Genomic DNA, 22,500 nt, shown 5'->3' on the forward strand with positions numbered 1-22,500 from the left:
AATAATAATAATAATAATAATAATAATAATATTAATAATAATAATAATAAATTATTGGAGATGATTTTTGGTGCCAGAAGTCTAGAGAAAAATTAGATCTCAAAGATTTTGGCAATCTCTATTAATAAAGAAGGTTTTGACAGGTTGGATAACAGACTTGGCATGATTCCAGGCAAAAATATAAAGTAGTACATGAGAGTCAGGTCATGGAAGACTCAAGTACCTTCTAAGGGACACCTCTCTATCTTGAATAGCATGAGAACATGCTATGTTAAACCAAGATTTGGAGGTTGAAAAATTATTAAGGTATGTACACCTCAGTGCCAGACATTATCACCTCTTTTATGCACTCAGTACACAGAGACAGGTCTCTGACATGGAAACAGTAGTCATTCAAAGAAAAATCAGCCTAATACCTCCTCAGATTCCCCCAACTAGCAGAGGTAAATTACCAGAGGCACTTCTAGCTTTGGGGGTTCTGATGAGGGATTAGAGTGATAAGATGAGACACAGATACAAGATTGTAATCAGAGGAGCATAATGGAGAAGATCAGGTGATAACATAAGCAGACGAATTAGAGGTTGAGAAGCATCAAGAATATTGCGTGCATCTCCAAGATAGGCAGAAATATGTTACGGGTGTTGCACCGGTTGCTCTAGGTCATGCAGGGTAGCAAAGTTAAAGGCTAGTTCACCATGAGGATTAGTGATGGGAGAGAGAAGCCACAGCATTGAGATCTACAAGAATGAGCACCACTTTTGAAATTAAGTAATAAAGAAATTTCTTATAGTTGGAGGAATTAGATGAGAGGTATACAGCATAGAAAAATTTAGTTTAAGTGACTGTAGTTGTAGCTGTATGGTGAAAAATTCAGATTCAAGAGTGTTGCATGAAAACAAGTTAAATCACCATGTACATAAATGTAACATCCAACTCTGCAATGAAGATAACAGAAAAGGAGCTACTAACAGTTGGTTCAGACACTTGTGTTTCAGTGGTGAAAAGAAGATGAGGTTTAGTAGACCAGAGGCGCTGTTCTATAGACTGAAAATCAGATCTAAGGCTACAAGTGTTGCAGAAGTTAATGAAGAAAAAATTGATGGGGGTATCAAGACAGAATAGTCTGACCTTTTGATTTTATGAAATGTTTGCTGTTGCTTTAGAGATATCAAAAGCTTTTGATAGATTTTGACACAAAGTTTTAACTGCTGAGCTTCAATCCTCCTCTCTGCAATTTCATCTCAAGACTCCTTTTTATTATTTTATTGCTACAGTATTAGATGATCATTGTTCTTCAAAATCTACTAATAGTAATGTTTTCAAATGTAATGTCACCCACTACTCCTATTATTTATCAATGATCTAAACCAAACTTCCTTTCATATCTACTCCTACATGGATGATACCAACTTGCACTCTTCCATGTCATATTATAGACGACCAACTCTTCCAGAAGTAAAACACACAGAAAAGCCACAGAACACCCAATACAGTCAACTATAATATATTTGTCTAACCATTAAAAAAAAAAAAAAAATGTACTTGCCAAGCATTGCAGACTGCTGTGATCTGATCATAAGTTTCTACCAGATGATAAAATTCATTGTCAACATGATGGTTCCATATCCTGTAATAAAATATAAAGTTTCTAAGTTTTATTGAGGAAAACTTATGAGTAACTGAGTCACTGACACTTATTTCATTATTTTTTTCAATGCTCTTTCCCAGGAATAACTATTGACTTCTGACAAATGTATGTGGAAAATATTATGAAGAGAATGTATATAAAGATGTTACACATATCTAAAAATAAAATACAAATAGTATCTAAATCTCCCATCTCCTGAAATTCATGTGCTTTACACTTTTATTGAAATTATGCCAAGATTATTCTTCAGCTACTTAAAAATTCCTCCATCAATAGAAAATGTCAAAACCTTTCTAGATTTAACTTCCCTCCAAAAAAATCTTCAACCATTTCCTCCATCTTTGTCAATCTCTAAAGTTAAACTCTTTGAGCAATCTTTTATTAGAAATTCTTCTCTAAGTGATCAAAAGTTTGCACTGTTACCTCTCTCTCCTCCACTCTTTAACTCAAATCAAGATTCTTTTAAAATTGTGTTTTTTTATGCCCTTTCAGACACTATCATTGAGATGCTTACAGATGTGATTGGTTCCCTCATATTTGATCTCCTTGACTATGCCTCACTCATATTCTTCTGTCTGTCAATAGCAGTATTTGCTTCCTTTTGGAAGTTTAGCCTACCTACGCTGGGCCTGTTGACCACTCTAAACCCTTTTACTTTCCTATTGCTTTGATTTCATAATTTTATCTTTTTCAATCTATCTCAATAGGAAGATTCTTAAACAACTGTCACTTCACAATCTTATTTAGGATTGCTAGTATGGCTTACATCAAAACCTTTCTTTGATCTTCTGGCCTTTCTTACTAAATACTAGTCTTCTTTCAAGAGATTTTGGTGAAACTTTTGCTATTGCCTTAGACATAAATAAAAGCATTCGATAAGGTCTAGCACAAAGCTCTATTTTCTTAACTAACCACCTACAGCTTTCTCTTTGTAGATTTATCTAAATTTCCTCTCTAATTATTGATATATCTGTAACAGATGGTCATTATTCTTTACCTAAGTCTACTAACACTTGTGTTTCTCAGTGTTCTGTATTGCCATCCACTCCTTTTACTATTTATCAAAGATCTTTTATATCTAACTCATTGTCTTGTCCATTCATATGACAATGATACCACTCTGCACTTTTCTCTATCCAACTTCCCATCATCACAATGTTCTTTGAATAACCAGAAGTATATATATATATATATATATATATATATATATATATATATATATATATATATATATATATATATATATATATATATATAAACACACATATATATGTAACCTTGAGTTATGTGCACCACAATTTACTAGTAATTTAAGGTACGAGTCATCAATCAGTCAACATTTTTGCTTTAACTTGCCAGCCAAAATTTGAGTTACCTGTTAGCTCCAGGTGCCCCACCACTATAGTCTGTTTACTCTAAAATGGCTCCTGGGTCTCAGGCTGAGAGATTCAACAGCGTTGCTGCTACTTTTCCTGGCTTCCCCATCCACTCACTCCTGCTTTTTTTCTGCTATACCATGAATTATAGGTATGTATGCTGGTATGTATGTGTGCATGTAGGTGTTTATGTATGTATTTATGTATGTATGTATATATGTATGTATGCATGCATGTATGTATGTATGTAGGCACCTACAAGGAGATCCGTGTGTGGCCTTGACCTGATGTCAGGTCAGGACACCAGACTTGCCAGAATGTGAATATTTCTACCATGCCAAGACAGAATTTGCACCCATTTTATATATATATATATATATATATATATATATATATATATATATATATATATATATATATATATATATATATATATATATATATATATATATAAACATAAAAAGTTCATTAATCTGAATTTTCCAATAGTCTGAATTTATGAAGGTGGTATTGAAAAATTAATTCATGGCCAAAATTAGGTCTGTGCAAATTCGAAGCAAGCATACTTGATGTACCCTAGCAGTGAGTGGTGGAAGTAGATACTGTTACCAACACTCCCTTACCTTAATAAGTCCATAACAATAGACAGTGCAGTGCAGTAATGAATTTCTATAAATAAATGTGTTGTTTGAATGACATGGAGGTATTGTATGTTATGCCCAGGATTTTAGGTGCATGCATCACAATGCGTGTGAGGAATTGCATTGTTGTTTACTGTGAGTGATAGTATGTATTGATGTTGATTATCATCATTTGTGAGAAAAGTATTTGTTTATTTGTCAGGAACTATGTTAAGTCTATTTGTGGTGCAAAAGGTTTGAACTCTGTTAATAAATGTTTGTAAGAGGTTAGAAGTTGTGTCTAGAGTTGAATGTATGTATACATGAGTAATGTTGTCCATATAAGAAACCATGGTTAACTTTCAGTTTCACTCAACCAACAACTGTCTCATGTAGCTTATATTTTCCTGGCGAGACATGTAGAGACCTGCAACATAACCTAACCTAACCTAACTATACACAAAAAATATGTGGGTAAAAAAATGAAAATGAAATAAATCACTATAACAAATTGCTACTTACCATAAACAACAATGTTTGTGGCAGCCACTGGTGCCAACACCATAAAAAAAGTAACATTGGTGTTTTCAGAGGTTTTTGGTAGGATTTTGATAATTTCCAATCTCTTCTGCAATGCCCATTGATAAACATCGTCAAGAAGATCAGCGTATGCAATCTTGTTGTCAGTTAGATGCCGTTACTATAGCAACGATGATCCTTTGTTCATTCCAGCTGAGAGGCACACAAAAGCATTTGATAGAGGATATGTGCTGCAGGGAGTGCAGGATGCATGCCAATTCAAGCCATATATCTGCCAAATTTTAGCCAGAAATCAGCCAACTGGTTTTCCCGTAGATATTCCCGTGGATTGTTTGCCAGCTGAGTTATGGTACCACAACTGGGGCAACTCATTTTTCCTAGGAAGGAAGTCACAATAAACTAAAATGTTTGATAGATAGGTTGAATTATTCTGAATATCAGAAATCTTTAGGTTCTTCTACAACTACTGTTATAAATGTTCCTGTTAATAAAACCAAACATAAATTTCTTATGAAAAGCTCTATATTTACACATACACATATGAAGATCAATGATCAGGGATGGTAATGATGCTGAAATACAATATCTATTTATTGGGGACAATAAAAACCTTATAGTAAAAAACTTATCAAATGAATCATTATGGATAGAAAATTGAAAGTTTCAGTAAGTGAAAAAGATTCAGTCTACTTACTATAGTAAGATACTAAGTAAGCACTATTCAAAAAAATTATACAAACAGAAATGAAATTACCAGAGCTAACTACAATACACACCAAATTAAATTCTACAAATACAATTTCACAAACTCCAACAATTACCTATTACAACTGCAAGTCCACAAACTTTGTAAATCCAAACCTAAACTTTGGTATTTCTTTCAGTACAACATATAAAGCTTCATTCTGGATATCATTTGAAGATTCTATAAAGAGTATTATTATTATCTACATATTCAATTTAATTTCATATATATATATATATATATATATATATATATATATATATATATATATATATATATATATATATATATATATATATATATATATATATATATATATATATATATATATATATATATATATATATATATATATATATATATATATATATATATATATATATATATATATATATATATATATATATATACAGTATTGTACTGTACATACTATCTAAAATAAACAAAATTAAAAATCACAAGTGATGTATGCTGGATAGAAATTTATTGGTAAATTTATACTTATGCAAATGTTATCCAAAACTTAAGCAACTGTTTGATTTGCTGTTTGCTTAAGTGATTGTAGGAGCACCAAGTTCTAAAAATGATTTATTAATATCTAAGAGAGAGAGAGAGAGAGAGAGAGAGAGAGAGAGAGAGAGAGAGAGAGAGAGAGAGAGAGAGAGAGAGAGAGAGAGAGAGAGAGAGAGAGAGAGAGAGAGAGAGAGAGAGAGAGAGAGAGAGAGAGAGAGAGAGAGAGAGAGAGAGAGAGAGAGAGAGAGAGAGAGGGGGGAGAGAGGGGGGGAGAGAGAGAGATTGGAGGGAGGGGGAAGAGCAATAAAAAGGAAAGTAAAATGCACTCACTTCAGGTAGCAAAAAGTTCTGATCACTAATCTTCAAATGAAGTACATAACAGGTGACAACTTGGGTAAATAAATGTCACAGCTTCATGTCTCTTTCATCACATTTGTTTTTACTAGATCAGGAAATTCCTTCACATTCCCTATGTCAGGCCATAGCGGTTCACTTTCCTCATGTTTTGAGTCATCATATTCTGAATCACTGACATTTCCCAAGTTGCTTTGATCAGGGGATGAATTGTCGTTCTTGTCATTTCCAACAAGTCGATGCTTCTTCTTGATTCCCTCAAAGTTGTGCCGATTAATGTTGTTCACCACACGCTCTCTGGGAAAAAAAGGATATTGTATAACTATAACTATAACAGTTCCCAAAACAGACAACAAAACTTACAATACACATAAGGATGAATCAATTAACAAAGTATATTGAAGGAAAGCTGCATCTTATTGGTTTCCTTTGCTATGGTTCCATGTCTTTAGATATCAGGAATGCTGGCTCTAATGAAGCAATTTTCATAGTTCTTCATCTTCTAAACTGTTAAATACATTATGAGAAATAGACAAGTTTGGTCAAATAAGATGTTTAAAGAGTGGGATGATAGTAAGATGTTGGTAGGGAAATTTGGGTGTGAGGATGAAAGAAAGTGATAGTAAAAAGAGACAGGTATATCGCCTTGTTTTTCCTTATTAGTTAAACCTTTCATCTACGAAGACTGCATTAATGGATATCAAATGTAACAGACAAAATCTCCTGGTCTGATTACATAATCCATTAACCAAAATGACCAGTAAGAACAAATAAATAAACAAACAAAAATATACATACATGCTACGCATGCACACATACCGGTACATAAGAGCTAAACAACCTTCTACTTCAATCGCCGCTGTGAGACAAGGCAGAGGGAGTGCATGTGGGTACCGAGTGCATTTACCACCACCACCACCACTCACATTCTCCCTGCCTTTCTCTCCCACCCTCATTCACTCTTCCACTGCTGCTTCCAGTGACACTACCTACCACCTCATTTACCAACTGTTATGTTTCAGATACCTCAAATTACTTTCCACTTTCAACACATTTACTATTTATATTGGTTGTCATGCTGCTTGTGTACAGTGCAGGATCTTCCTGTCACACATTTCTGAAAATGCCATTATAAAGTGAATGATTGTATAACAAATTTAAGATAGAATAGCAAAAATAAGGATGTGTTCTAAGACCTTTATACATGTGCTTCCTAAAAGCCATAAAAGCCATGAAGTATTGCATATAAATAGTTATTACCTAAAATAATAAATGAATGTTACATAAAATAAACACAAGAATTAGGAAATAAAATAAAGATAAATATAAGTAATCTATGTAATTACTCGCATTGTAGTTTCAAGTCCATTATGTCTCCCTGAGGCTGAGGACCACTCGCCCTATGTCACATCCATGGCTAAGGAACATTGTAACAATACATGTATAATTCAATTTTCTTTTTCTTCTTATTGTTGTTGTTATTATCATTGTTATTATCATCATCATTATCATTATTATTACTATCATATTTATTATTTACACATATGACACTTCATGTCTTTGTATCCAAGATCACTGGTTTCTCAGTGGCCAATGTGGCCTGGAAACACTGGCCCCTGTAGCATCACAGTAACACAATCATTTGCTCAGTAGTAATGGGGGGCACATATTGTTCCTAAGGATAGTTCAGGGGTTGGAATACCTGCCAACACTGTGTAAAACAGCATCATATAATGAGAGAATCTTCCTGTAGGGAGCAAGACTATATCAGCACAGAGGCTGGCTAGTGACTGACTATAATGCTACAAGTTACAAGTGATCCCATATACACAATGATGAAGAGAATCATAGTAATTAAAAGATATACATGATAAATAATGATGATATAAATAATAATAATAATAATAATAATTATTATAATAATAATACAATTAATTAAATACACACAGATACATACTACCAACAAAATAAATGCTGCTATAATTGAATATATTAATGAAGAAGAAATATCATAGGAGTGAAATATTGTTTAAAGATTAATTATATAGTGGGGAAGAGCTGTACTTAGGTACCACTTATGGATCTTAGTGGTGTTTTTCCTTGTATTTCCATTATTATAAACCTCCCCACCCCACTGAAATACTTCACATCAACAGACTATTTATGCTAACAAACAACCTCTCTCTCAATCAATCTGTCAATAAGAGGTTCAAATGTACTTATCTATTTTTCTCTCACAACTTAACACTGAATTTCCTGCAGAGAGAAGGAAGTTACATGTCTCATATTCTTATGATTATTCTGTCCATCTTATCTATAGACTTAAATATTATCACTCTTCCTTCACTGGCAAGCTCTAACACTGTTTTTCATCTTTCTATGACTTTATCATCTTCATGACAGTATCAAGCCACATTAAAAACTGAATTTCTTTGCCACTTGAGATGTGCTTTGTTATTAATGCTGCTTCTTGATTCCTGTTATAAATATTTACTTTCATTGTTGAAAAATGCAGTATCTTCTTTGCTTTGACATAATTTCAATAATGTTAGTCCACCACAAATATAAATACCTTCACTTGTACATCATTACAGTTAGCATTATAGTTAGAAGCCTACCTTGGATTATAGATCCCATCCTTCCTGATGTTTATCCTTTCATTGACTCGCAGGTTTGCCCCATCCTTCAGCAAGCGAATGGCCACCCGAGCAATATTCTTAGAGTCATCCAGGCCACTATGAGGTTGACCTTGGAACTTCATACCTAAATGATTTAGCATATCTCTGAGACACATCTGAAAACGAGAAATATTCTTTGAAACTACAGCAAATTTCAGATATATTCAATATGTTCAAACAAAGGAGTACAGACGTAACCTAAAACGAAAGATCATGAATTATATTTTCTTTATTTTTAACTCATGCCGAAATTACACACATCCACATCCACACACACTGATACATATTTCACAATAAAGCATCCTCATCTGTCACTCAGTAACTGAAGGTTCAAGCCCCACTTGTCACTAGGGATTCTTACTGACAGATACCAATTACTGCCCTTCATGTACAAGGGAATAGGGTATGTGGTAGGGGTGAGGCTCAACTCTTAACCACAAATTTCACCATGAATTAACCTCTTATTGGGAGGGTTACAGCTGGCAATCATGAGTCCAGCACATAACCACAAGCACAGGTAATCTACACCTACCTACACCCATCAACCTACCGAATCCCCCACACAAACGCACACACATAATGCAGCTTTACCTTCTTTGTCTTAAGGAAGTTACAAAAACTCTTTCTTATATTAATCCATTGTTTTCCCCAGCTTGGATAAGGCAATCCAGAAATCTGAAATTAAAGAAAATACATACATGAAAAATATTTCTGCACTTGATTAAATATGAAACAAACTCCATAATTTTAAAACTTAACAAATGCTTACATGTGTTAGTTTTGCTCATATAATTATAACTTGCCAAACTGTGCAACCAGTAGCAGCCTTCCTCAACAGGCCTAGATCTGAGATCCTTTTGAACAATATCATTTTGAGTCTTCATGAGTCTTCCTTTAAAAATGTATTTATTTACATTCATATTACCAATACTTTTCATACTCTAACTCTCTGTCCTTTTCTTAACATGCCTAAACCATATTAAACCCCCTAACCTCTTCATAACACCACCTTTTAAGAGAGAGGTACCGAGACATTTGTCCCTTGCTTTTGGATGACTCTTTTGACCTTTTAGGGAATCTGCAGTTTCAGTGGGCCTTTTTTTTCTAACATCTTGTTGCCCTTGACAGCGTTCCCTCTTGCATAAGAGAGAGAGAGAGAGAGAGAGAGAGAGAGAGAGAGAGAGAGAGAGAGAGAGAGAGAGAGAGAGAGAGAGAGAGAGAGAGAGAGAGAGAGAGAGAGAGAGAGAGAGAGAGAGAGAGAGAAAACTATGATCACAGGTCTATTGTTTAGTGATACACTTCATGTACATTTAATATAATCATCTCCATTTGCTTTAACATGCAAGCATTATCCTCTTTCAGTGATGAGCTACACATCCATCTAATATATTTATTGTCATCTGCTTTAGTATGCAAACATTATCCTCCATCATTTACAAAAGTCAGTTAGTATGCAGCATTAGAATCTTAATATAAGATACATGTGCATTGTGCATCCTTTGTATGTATGAGTCCCATAAAATAACAGACATCAATACTTTAGCTTTCTCAATCAAATTTTAATCCTTACCACTACACTAGCTGTTGTACTGCCTCTTAAAACAATTGCATATAAATTACACTAGTGTTGAAGAATTCTGTTCTCATCTACCCCATATAACTTCTAAAAGAGAGAGAGAGAGAGAGAGAGAGAGAGAGAGAGAGAGAGAGAGAGAGAGAGAGAGAGAGAGAGAGAGAGAGAGAGAGAGAGAGAGAGAGAGAGAGAGAGAGAGAGAGAGAGAGAGAGAGAGAGAGAGAGAGAATTCAAAATCACTGTTGGTCTCACACTGCACTGCTGATAAAGGAACCTGCCCATGTCCCATGAACCATCAGTGAGTACTGTCATTCTGGTCTCTGAGGAAGTCAGTCCCCGTTCTTCTAGCCATGCTTCGAACTGCTTGAGGACTTCTGGGAAGGTGGGTGCAAAATTCACCTTATCCTATTAGGAGGGAAGGAAAAGTCTTGATTTAACTGTCTCTTCTTTCAAAGTTGAAAACAATAAAAAAAAAAAAAAAAAAAAAAAAAAAAAAAAACAGATAATGGTATGAAATTGTTAGGACAACTGGGTCACAAGGAAGAACTGCAATGTTTGAGACCTTGGGCATGTAATGAAATCTTTAACTCAGTTTTTTTTATTTTATAGGCTGAATAATATTTATCTTAACTAAAGCCTAAATATAATCAAGATAAGCATTATCAAAATATTTATCAATTATGAAGTCCTGAAAGTAGCAGTACCATCATGAAAACAAAGTCCACACCTGAGTGATTCCAGTGAGGTTGGTGCAAAACTCTGTTAGACGTGGGTTGATAACTGGTCTAACAAATGAGTGGAAGTGGTTAATAATCTGGCCTCTCTTTGTAGATACGAGCTGGGCAGGAAATTCTATAATCTCATGTCTGCAAAATTAAGGACGGAAAAGATTCACAAAAATGGATAAATAGAGTAGAATAACTACAAGATACGGATGCAATCAACTTGTTCTAAAACTTCACAACTACCTATGTACAATATTCAATACCATCTAAAAATTATCATTTGCTTGACCATCTCTAATTTTTGTAACACAAATACATCTCATCATATTAATATTTACAATAAATATCAATGTATAATGATTCTGACTATAATCAATAACAACACTTATCTTATATCCCCGCTAAACATACCTATGTATATTACCACAATTTGCATCAAATAGACCTCCAAATTATACAAGAGTTTGGTATATATGACTTTTTATATGAATTTTCATTCATCACTTTGAAAACTGATATCCTAATCTGATACCACTTCTTTATACTACATGTCACAAGCAGAATGTTCAGTGGAATCTTGAGTTGTGAGCACCCTGACTTAGAAGTGATCTGAGATATGAGTTGTTGCTCAGTTGATTTTTTGCTTTGACTTGATGGCTAAAATTTGAGTTGCAAACTAGCTCCAGGTAAACCGCCACTAGTTAGCATAACAAATACCCAGCATCACAAGTCAGACACTTTGTGTTTGTCTTTTATCTATCTATTTTATTTATTCTTAAAATTTATTTATTTATTTTATTTATTTATTTATTTTTTTTTTTTTTTGCTGTGAAACCATCTCTCGTGTTGAGCTAGTGTCTTGTGCATTTTGTGCAGCTATTTAGCCAAATTTCTTTTGTCTGACTATGGGTCCTAAGCAAATGGCACTGTGTAATGACACATGCCTAACTCACCTACAAAGCATTCTGAAGAGGAGGATGAAAAACCTCCTTGGACAGTTATTTTGTAAAATGCCCTACAGACGAAAAAGAGAAAAGCGTGGCAAAAACTATTAACGCAGTGAAAATAATTAAGCTAAGCTGAAGTTAATTAGAAATAATAAAAATCATTGTAGCAATTAAGTTCAGCAACAGGGTCATTAAGAGTGTAACAAAAGATTAAGTTCAGCAATTAAGAACGAGTTTATGGCAAACTAAAGGGATTGAAAGGTACGAAACAAAATACTCTTCCCATCTCCTCTGCCTACTTCCTCCACTCTCCCTCTCACATAACATCTTCTCTTAACCAAAGCTATCTGATCTCTGATGTGAATATATTCTATAAAAAAGTCTATTTATTTACATTCTTTTTTGTTATATTTTATCATGTTTTTTATACAATATCTGCTACTTATAAATACCTTCTTACCTAAAAAGACATTAATCTTTTTATTTTATTTATTCATTTATTTATTTTTACCCATTTATTATCATTCTTATCATTTCATTTACTTTATATTTATTTATTCATTTATTATTATTATTATTTTTTTTTTAGGATAGTACAGATGAATAGGATTTAAGTTCATCTCAATAATGAAATCTGATCTGAGATTTGAGCAAACTGAGATGCAAGCACTGTCAAAAATTAATTAAACTTGTAACTCAAGATCCACTGAATATTCATCAATGACATTAAAAGAAATGATGACCTTGAAGCACTACACTGCTTGCTAACATGACTTTGTCATGCTCAAGTTTTTAAAATCTCCTCTTTTACTAAGTGTAATCTACTTTAAACAAGCTTTGATAAGAAATGTTACTCACTAAAATCTAGCTACATGCTATTGTCCCGAATACAAAGGATCTTTGACATTCTTTCAAAAATATTGTTACTGAGAATTTAGTATATCATACATAATATTAAAAATCAATATTACAACCTATATGTTGCTGGATTCTGGTGTTCATCACAGGTTGCCTCAAAATCAATCACCAAGTAGTAGTCATAGTAGAGATTGCGATGACTGGCTGTTTCATCTTCCTTTCCTGATTCTTTTAGTTTCTGTTGACCAATATGAGATTTCAGGCGTTTCTGCAAGACAGATTTCTTTCCAGAGGTCTCAAGATTAAGTTCTCTTAGGTGGCCTGCAAAATCAAATCAGCATATAATAGTAGGTGAGAAATTATAACTTTGTATAGAATGGTCATTTTTTTATGTTATAACTAATATTCACCTATGGATAGTTGAAACTGCTATGTACAAGTAAGTGTTGACTGCTAAAAGTGCAAAATGTCAGCCAGATACTGTATATGTGCACATCTCATGTCATGGTCCCTTCTCCAGAACAGGACTCTGAGGCTGGTTTTAGAGTCAGCATTTTTTTTTTTAATCTTAGGTGAAGGGTGTGTGTAGTTAGTGTGTGTTTGTTTTGGTTACCAGTAAGTATGACCTATTATATATTGTTACCTTGAAAGAAAGAGTTGTTTTGTGGTGTAGTACCTATCATCACTTTGTTTACATCTGCAAACATGTCTGAGGTTTGATTTTTGAGCCTCTGTTGCCACCAACCACTGTTTCAATACTGAACATTGGCCTCATAGGACGCAAGGTCATTTCCTGAGACATCTTTTAGAGAAAAAGGTGCGTCTTATAAGCCATCAAATACATTAAGCTATTGTTCACATGGCCTATTTTACAAAAAATGCAACTGGAACCAAACCCAGGGGTGATATCCACAAAATTTGTCTGTAATGAGTCGATAATAACAAAGCCTTAGTGAACGAACAGGTCTGAGGAACAACAACTTCATCGCAGCATCTCCATCTCCCAAGTTTTCTATCAAATTCTATTTAGCTTACGATCAGTTTTATGTCTTTATCACTTGATAAGTACCCATTTATGTAGATAACTGGTGGACTGTCCTCTACCCATAGCCTGCACAGTTGACGGAGGGGGCTATTCCCTCCTATATGGCCATCTGTGCTTTTATTTAGAAGCACTTTTCTTGGCTCACCAAATCTATTAAAAAATCACTTTCTGCACCAGTTATAGATCTTGTTCTCTTTGCAAATTCTTCCATGTTACCTGTGGTGGAACCATGATTGTGTGGCTCAATCACCAGAGGTGAAGGTAAACAAACACTTCTACCAACTGCCACCACTTTATACTCATGGCTTATTTCATTAACCTCTTCACTCCAGGCAACAGAAAACAGCTCCTGGCACCATAACCAGTCTGGGTGGGGGTAGGGAGATACCTGATTCAGAGGCAGCTCTCTTTCTCTCTCTCTCTCTCTCTGGACTATGGAAATAATAATGATGGTAAGTGAATTTTTTCATAATAAGTATATACAATAAGAAATAAACCCACACAAATTTTAGAGAAAAAATCATGGTCTGCCTTCTCAAGGCCATTTTCTGAAAATGACAAATGAGAGAAAATGTCAATTCTTGTGGTAAACTAATCTATTAGTACCATAGAAAAAAAAAAAAAAAAAAAAAATTATTTCCAGCATGGTGTATCGGTACTTATCCTGATATAAGAGAGTCATACACCTTTGTAATAATGATGAAAGTCAAGTATGCCATCGTATCATATATGACCTACAATCTGAGAGATTTCATACAGTATCCAGGAAAGAAACTACACCATCTTAGCAGAACGCATCCATGACGCAATATGTGTCATCGAATGTCTCACGAGAGCCCCAGTGATGCAAAATACGCATCATTGTGTTGAAGGGGTTAAATGCATAAATAATAAATGCATGAATATGGGATGATATTCCTGGCACATAGGCTCATACAACAAATCATGTTAAATTTCCAGGACAAGAAAGATGCGCAGGTGAGAACGTGTATTTTTACTGTTTCCATGACCTGGTGATGTATTAATATTCTTTTTAAGATTTGACTAATAAAATCCCCAAAATAGGCATACTTTCCCAGTAGCCATGAACGTAACCCTCCTATTACCATTGTTTTCAAGGGGTATATTTGAAAAACATGATTTGAGTAATGCGTAACCCTTGCATTAACTGAGAGTTGACTGTATATACAGTATATATATATATATATATATATATATATATATATATATATATATATATATATATATATATATATATATATATATATATATATACAGTATACATTATTTATATGCATATCACATAAATTGTCATCTTTATAGTAAGTTAAAAAACTCAAATGAGAACGGAACGTATGAAATAATATAAGTCGCCCAATTTTCTATATTTTTTCCTGATATAGACCTCAAGTTAATAAACTCAATAAGAGAGAGAAAAAATGTTTATACATAGTCTTTCTCAAGAGCTTATAATATCCAATGTTAAAAAAAATGCACCATTAAAACAGATGTGTCCTTCACATTATGTTTAGAACAGCCAGGTGCTGAATGACATAACTTAATGGGAAGATTAAAGAACAAAAATCAAGACAGAGTTAATCACAAGCAGGTCAATGAACTGCATAATGAAAAACTTGTTAGCATATGTCACTATGGAAAACTTTAGCATTTGAGGGCTAGTTGAGCTATCAAGTTAAGCCCTTTGGTCCAAATACTTAAATCTCAGTACAACATACAAAACAGAGATATGTATCAATAACACATAGGAAAGGGATTGTAATATCAGTGAAATGAGAATAATATTTCTAAGTAATAGAGAAAAAAACTGAATATATTATATTCCATATATATCTGATACATGTTCATGATTAAGTTTTCTATGGGGACTGAAGAAAACTGGCAAAACAGAAGTTTTTCACTTGATATTCCAAGAAAAGGTTTTGAAAATCTTAACTGGAGTGAAATATTATGAGACAAGAATACACAAATATTTCACACAGCATCAAAATGGATACTGTTATTGGAAAGAGTATTACAAGTCAAAGTGAACTGGAGTAATGTGGTAAACATGTGTGTGTATATATATATATATATATATATATATATATATATATATATATATATATATATATATATATATATATATATATATATCAACAGAATTACAAAGAAAGGCATATAGAACTTACTCTTCAACTGTGCAACATTCAACTTGTTTATTTTTCCATTCAGGATGGACAATTCTCGGTAAACTGGGTGGGAGTATTTTGAAGTTGAAAGTTCTTCAGCATCAGGTGCAGAATCCTGAAAATATTGACTCCTATAGCTAAATACATGAATATATGCAGTATATTTATTGTATTTCTAAGCTCCACTCAATACAGTACATAATACATTACTTCCAGTGTATCAATTTTAAATAATGAGAGATAATTGTTAAAAGTGCTTTCATACCTCATTTCCTTCTTCATCAACTGTTGATGCAAGCTTAGTCTCTGACTGGTTTGTGTTTTCATGCTGTGCCTCGCCACTTCCCAAGTTAAGCACATCAACTTCTGAGAGTTGGCAAGATGTTTTTCTTGCTTCTTCCATCTCACTAAACTTTACTACTGGGAAAACAATAAACCAGTAATAAGGCGTTAAAATGTTGTTTTTACATGAATTTATCAACTTGACATTCAGTTATTTTTCAGGTAAAAATAATAATTCTATAAGCAGCCTATCAGATTAGGTTTATGTTAACTGTGAACAAATTATTAATAAAGTACAGAATTGGATAAAGAAAACAAAAAATAGCAGCCAAAGTGTGACATACATGACATGGTATTATTATAAACCTACACTAACAGCAACATGGCTTTTGTTACCCTTCTCATCTTATAGAGCTTATCATTCAAAGTAATTTGCACCCCATATATACCCGTCACAAATTGTTTATAGGTAATGTTGATGAAAATTTGTTTTAATTTACCACTTTTTGTGGAGAGTGAGCAACACCCGCCCATGAAATGGACTGTTGGGCAATGAGGAACGCCATTACGCGTGTTCGTCCACATGTGCGTATTGTCACATTATTTGCGCATGCATGAAATGAATGACAGTGATTGGTTCTTTTGTTTGAGCAAGCAGCCATTGACCAGTAAAAATAACACAGAATAAATCTAGCCAATCAGCAGTTTGTGGAGAGAAGTGACTCTATTTGAATGACTAATAAGTCTATAGAAGATGTCTCCTTGGGTAGGGTGTTGCCTCTATTATATCCTTTGTATTAACAGAGGCAATAACTTCATATTAATTTATTAGTGTTGCTAGTCAGGTTAGGCTACTTTGCTTTGATTAGATCTGTTTAAATGTGTTAAAGTTAACTTTCTTCTGAGGATGATGTATCAGTGGTGCGTGTCGCCTCAACTAGGTTAGGTTAGGTTTGTTTAGTTTAGGTTAAATTAAGTTAAGTTAAACTTAGGGTTGGATTAGTTAAAAGAAGTTGGTTAAATAGTTAAGTTAAAATAGGGTGGCATAGCCCATGGTGAGCAGCAGTGGCAGAAGTGGGGGAGGAATAAGAAAAAAAAAGAAAAAAAAATTTGCAACAGAAATGAAATGCAGATTCATTCAAAATGGGTCAAAATCTACAAGAAAAAATTAATTTCATATGGAAATGAGCTGTTGGTGTAACTATAAATTTAGACACTGTCTTAATATGGGCACTATCATAGTATAGACATCCCGTCCCCTGACACCTACCTCTGAAATGCACGTCCTTCCCACTCTCCTGGTTTCCCGGCTCCCCTTCCTAAGTTCTTTCATTCAGCTGATTTGACGTCACATGTAAGAAGCCACGCTATTGGTGAATAAAGGAAACAGAAAGAAAAGAGATAACAAATGGAGGATATGGGATTAAAACATGAGATATAAATAGAAGTAATGTGTGTGTGTGTGTGTGTGTGTGTGTGTGTGTGTGTGTGTTGTTCCCATTCCCTCCATATATTATCTTCTTTCTCTTGTTGACCAATAGTGTGGTTTCATACATATGACATAAAATCAGCTGGGTGGAGGAGCTGCGAAGGGGTAGCCAGGAATCAAGGAGAGCGGGCAGGACGTGTATATTAAAACATTGCCACATTTTTACCATTGACACTTTATCTACAGTGAACCCTTGCACTTGTTTGGGTATTGTGGCCACCATGAATAAGCCTGTCACTCATTTAAGAGAAATAAAAACAAACTTCTTTCTACCTGCTCCTGAGATAACGAAAATTCAAAAGTATTGTTTGCCGCTTGCGTGAAGCTTCCAAGTTAATAGATGTGGTTCTCTTCACAACTTTGGCAGCATTTCTGACAAAGTTACACAGTTCATACAAGTACATTGCACACATTTAACATGACTAATCGGACATGCTCTTCATAACGTTGTAGTTTTATTTCCAAGATGTTGCATCAAAGCAATGTTGCAACAACACATTAAACAGAAATAACCAGCCTGGCTAGTCTTGCTACGGGGGACGGTCACCGACTTGCCATTCTCAGCTCTCAAACTAGCCACGAACGAATGAGACTATTCTTACTTTACATGTTAATATTACTGCGCCACGGAAGTAAAGATTCAGTGTGAATATGAGAAAAAAAAAGACAACTTGGAGCTAAAGAATATCGACAGAAGTCGTTTGTTTAGGTGCTGAGTGTTGAAGCAAAGATGCGCATGCGCAAAGGCCAACTTGTCAGTATTTTCACATCACGCCGTAAAAAAATGATTGAAAAATAAATGCATACATAAATAAATAAGTAATCCAATTCAAAGAAAGAAATGGACGCAGCCGGATAAAAATCGTCCCAGGGACAATTTCTATTGCACGAAAGGCTGAGAGAGAGAGAGAGAGAGAGAGAGAGAGAGAGCTTGTTTTATCAATGTATTCCCCACGGTGTGCGTCAGACTTCACAAAGATATATAAACAGCAACATATACATGGCAAAATAAATGAATGTTAGATGTTGCTGCTACGAGGGCACATGTGAATGCTGAAGCCATCCATAATCATTGAACAAAAGTAGTTATCAAACAAGAGGCATTGTGTGATATTTTTTTTTTTTCAGAGAGAGAGAGAGAGAGAGAGAGAGAGAGAGAGAGAGAGAGAGAGAGAGAGGGGGGTGAATTAGCTCTATCAAATGAAAATGGAAAGGAATTATATTTAATCATATTCTGTTCCCATGCACCTCCTCTAGCTTGCTCTTATTTTCCTCCTCCTCTAACAACAACAACAACAACAATAACAACAACAACAACTTCTACTACTACTACTACTACTACTACTACTACTACTACTACTACTACTACTTTTACTACTACTACTACTGTAGCTGCTGCTGCTACTGCTGTTTCAGCATTTGCAATGTGGTTATCATATTGCCACCTTATCACCACTGAATATTCATTTACTTCAATAATACAATTAATCATGATACTATAGCTCAAGGGTTCTCAACCTGGGATACGCGTACCCCCAGGGGTACTTGAGAGGAATTTTTGAGGTACGTGGCAGGTTTCTCAAAATACTTCAGCTTTGAATAACTGCAAATTTGGCCTACATGTGCTAGGCTGGATGTGTCCTTCACTAGGACCGGGACACGTTCACAACGTTAACAAGGAAACTCTTGGAGTTATATCACTTGAGAGGAAGCTCTCTTGGATTACAGTTGCCACACAACTTTGCAAACCTATAATATTTGTTCCGATTTATCATTTTATATGTTATTCACACACACAGTGACTTATTTATCACTATCACTAGTTACAAGTAGCAACTAGCTGGAAGCAACACTAGTTCACTGCCATAATGATCGAAAATTGTCTGATATAGCTCCTATTTGGTAAATGTATTGAATGTAAGTCACATATAGTGTCTCCCTGTGAGGTACCAGTTCCTATCGACACTACCTCATAGAAACATACTAATATTAATTAAAAACATATATAACACAAATTAAACTTAATAAACTAAGTCAATAAACCATGCATTTATTATTACCCTTCCTGACGCTGCATTGTGGGAAAGGGGTACGTGATCAATACTGAAGGACTTCGAGGGGTACATAAGATTAAAAAGGTTGAGAACCCCTGCTATAGCTAATACAAAAAATGTTTTTATTTGTCGCGTGTTGTGACGCTGACGCAATCGATCCGCCACCTTAATTAGCAGTATTTTCACACACCGTGAAAAAAATAATAGCAAAAAATGAAATAGATCGGTGCTGCCGAGAAAACCGTCCCAAAGACGATTTTATCACAGTCAATCGTGAAATATCGTCCCAGTTATAAAACTGTCCCAGAACCCAATTGTTCATGTAATGTAGAGAGAGAGAGAGAGAGAGAGAGAGAGAGAGAGAGAGAGAGAGAGAGAGAGAGAGAGAGAGAGAGAGAGAGAGAGAGAAGAATTAGCTCTATAAGATGAAAAGGAAAAGGAATTATGCATAGTCATATACGTACTGCATTCCCATCTCCTGTTGCTCTTTATTTTTATCCTCCTCCTCCTCCTCCCCCTCCCCCTCCTCCTCCTCCTCCGCCTCCTCCTCCTCCTCCTCCTCTTCCTAATACTACTACTACTACTACTACTACTACTACTACTACTACTACTACTAGTACTACTACTACTACTACTACTATTGCTGCTGTTGCTGTTCCTGCTGCTGCTTCTTGTACTACTACTATTACTACTACTACTACTAGCACTACCAATACTATGAATACTGCTGTTGTTGTTGCTGCTGTTATTGCAATTGGTGGTCATCATATTGACATCTTTATCATAACTGAACATTTCATTTACTACAATCATGCAGCCAATTATGATGCTGATATACAAATGCAGTTTTTACTCGACCTGTGTTAGAAGAATTAAAAATCAGTGGCAAGATATGGCTTAAATTATTGCATTTTGCAATAAATTTTCCAAAATCTAGATGCAACGCTGCAGAAGACGGAAAATTATCCAGCCAAGATAGAAAAACTAAAGAATACCCAAGAGTAAATGAACACCTTTTTGGTATCTGGCATCTTGCATATCCAGCTGCTGGTGGTCTCTCATACGACACACTCGTTACTTAAGCGTTCGCCCTTACTGCATCAGCTTCAATAGGTGTTGTAGCTCCTTTCGCTATTGTTCCTCTCGCTTACAGCGAGGCCGTGCTACTCACTGTCAGTATCCAACACTTCACCAGTTATCTTTTCTTTGTTTCATTCGCCAGCACGAGGAACTTGAAGGAAGGATCATAATGACGGATACTACTGAAGCGTCAGTGGCCTTTGGGGCTTTGGAGGAAGCTAGATTTACCATTATTGACTATTGTCTCTTCAGCCTCATGCTGGTGACGTCCATTGGAATAGGAGTGTACAGTGCCATCAAGAGCCGAGGGCGGGAATCCACTCATGATTTCTTGGTAGGAAAAGGGTCCATGCCAGTCATCCCAGTGGCCCTCTCGCTCCTCGGAGGAGTCATCTCTGCTATTTCGATGCTGGGTTAGTAACAATGATTGTATTTAGACACGGATAATTTATGTTTAGTATTATGGATATATATTTAGGTTAGGAAACTTTAATGTAATATGTACAGTCTGCTCCCTACTTGATGAAGCAGCTTTTCTATCCTTGTTTTTAACTAAAGCGCCATAAGTCAACTCAAAGAATTATAAAAGACAACACTCGTCACCAATAAATTGAGCAACACTTCCACTCCATGTCAACATCCCCATACCCTATTCCCTCCTTGTTCCTACATTTCCCATACCCGCCTCCCTATATCCTCCATATACACCCCCCCTTTCTCTCTCTCTCTCTCTCTCTCTCTCTCTCTCTCTCTCTCTCTCTCTCTCTCTCTCTATCTCTCTCTCTCTGACATCAGGCATAGGTGCAAAAATATGAGAGATTATCATTCCCTTGGATCTATGAGTTAATTTCTGGGAGAGAGAGAGAGAGAGAGAGAGAGAGAGAGAGAGAGAGAGAGAGAGAGTTACCATAAGCACCACAAAGTAACAATTGCCAGTATTATTTAGAGTTAGACTTTTAGATAGGAAACACTAAAAATGTTCCCTTTAGCCTGTAAAGTGCTATATTATATATAAATATTTTATAACATGCTCTTTAGCTGTGTATTTATTTGTGTAAATAAAGAGAGAGAGAGAGAGAGAGAGAGAGAGAGAGAGAGAGAGAGAGAGAGAGAGAGAGAGAGAGAGAGAGAGAGAGAGAGAGAGACGAGTCAGATGAACGGATATACAGACGGGGAGGCAGAAAGACGTGAAGATAGAAAAGGTAATGTTACTGACTATTTGCTTCTTAATCACTTGAAATTTTAGTTAACACTCACATTTTCTCTCTCTCTCTCTCTCTCTCTCTCTCTCTCTCTCTCTCTCTCTCCAAACAATTAAGACACACGCACGTACGCACTCTCAACTCGAGATCCTCAGAACACAGGTTTGCTGCGTAGACACAGCAGACTCCGGCAAGGCCAGGCAGCTGCATTCACATATTCCGATGCCCAAACCCTATAAATAAAGACAGGTGGAGACGTGGAAACACATACACACACACACACACACACACACACACACTTACCAGTCAAACAATTGCCCGGTGGATTGACTGACCACCTAAATAGACCCAATAGACCTGATAATCAATTCCACATCTCTCTCTCTCTCTCTCTCTCTCTCTCTCTTACTTAAACCTCCAGGACAATTATTACTGGTGCACAAAAAAAAAAAAAAAAAAAAACACACCAGCAGCGTTTGTGGAGGGTGGTGAGAAGTCATGATTTCCTAAGATGTATGGATTCCCTTCTGGAGGAAAAGCTGGATATAAAGACAAGGCACTATAATTTTTCAAAGCGTGAG

General features: G+C 35.2%; 2 protein-coding genes across 4 annotated transcripts in view; one reads left to right on the top strand and one right to left on the bottom strand.

Moving 5' to 3' along the window:
* Positions 1-5,657: 5,657 nt before the first annotated feature.
* On the bottom strand, positions 5,658-18,285 carry LOC123505049 (3'-5' exoribonuclease 1-like). Of its 3 annotated transcripts, XM_045256076.1 has the most exons (10): positions 17,857-18,161; positions 17,365-17,461; positions 16,078-16,232; positions 15,813-15,927; positions 12,695-12,899; positions 10,776-10,914; positions 10,301-10,453; positions 9,067-9,150; positions 8,416-8,591; positions 5,658-6,094 (listed from the first exon to the last, which is right to left on the bottom strand). In XM_045256076.1, exons 3-10 carry the CDS (start codon positions 16,213-16,215, stop codon positions 5,857-5,859), a joined length of 1,248 nt encoding a protein of 415 aa, XP_045112011.1. In that variant the 5' UTR covers positions 16,216-16,232; positions 17,365-17,461; positions 17,857-18,161; the 3' UTR covers positions 5,658-5,856. The 3 variants fall into 3 exon arrangements, with proteins under 3 accessions (XP_045112011.1, XP_045112010.1, XP_045112012.1); XM_045256075.1 differs by lacking the exon at positions 17,365-17,461 and having other exon boundaries at positions 17,857-18,285; XM_045256077.1 differs by lacking the exon at positions 17,365-17,461 and having other exon boundaries at positions 16,078-16,229.
* A 2,457-nt stretch (positions 18,286-20,742) lies between these two features.
* The window catches only part of LOC123504707 (sodium-coupled monocarboxylate transporter 1-like), a 34,985-nt gene continuing 33,227 nt past the window's right edge, over positions 20,743-22,500 (top strand). Inside the window, exon 1 of the mRNA XM_045255449.1 lies at positions 20,743-21,130. Within this exon, the coding sequence (XP_045111384.1) occupies positions 20,887-21,130 (244 nt within the window). The 5' untranslated portion in view covers positions 20,743-20,886. The remainder of the gene's footprint in view (positions 21,131-22,500) is intronic.

The sequence above is a fragment of the Portunus trituberculatus genome, chromosome 17 (assembly GCF_017591435.1).
Source record: "Portunus trituberculatus isolate SZX2019 chromosome 17, ASM1759143v1, whole genome shotgun sequence".
Taxonomy (NCBI): Eukaryota; Metazoa; Arthropoda; class Malacostraca; order Decapoda; family Portunidae; genus Portunus; species Portunus trituberculatus.

Coding starts and splice junctions, on each gene's coding strand:
- LOC123505049 (XM_045256075.1), bottom strand. CDS start 16,215: ATGGAAGAAGCAAGAAAAACATCTTGCCAACTCTCAGAAGTTGATGTG. Junction 15,928..16,077: donor TTGATGAAGAAGGAAATGAG/GTATGAAAGCAC, acceptor CAATATTTTCAG/GATTCTGCACCTGATGCTGA. Junction 8,592..9,066: donor ACTTCCTTAAGACAAAGAAG/GTAAAGCTGCAT, acceptor TCTCGTTTTCAG/ATGTGTCTCAGAGATATGCT.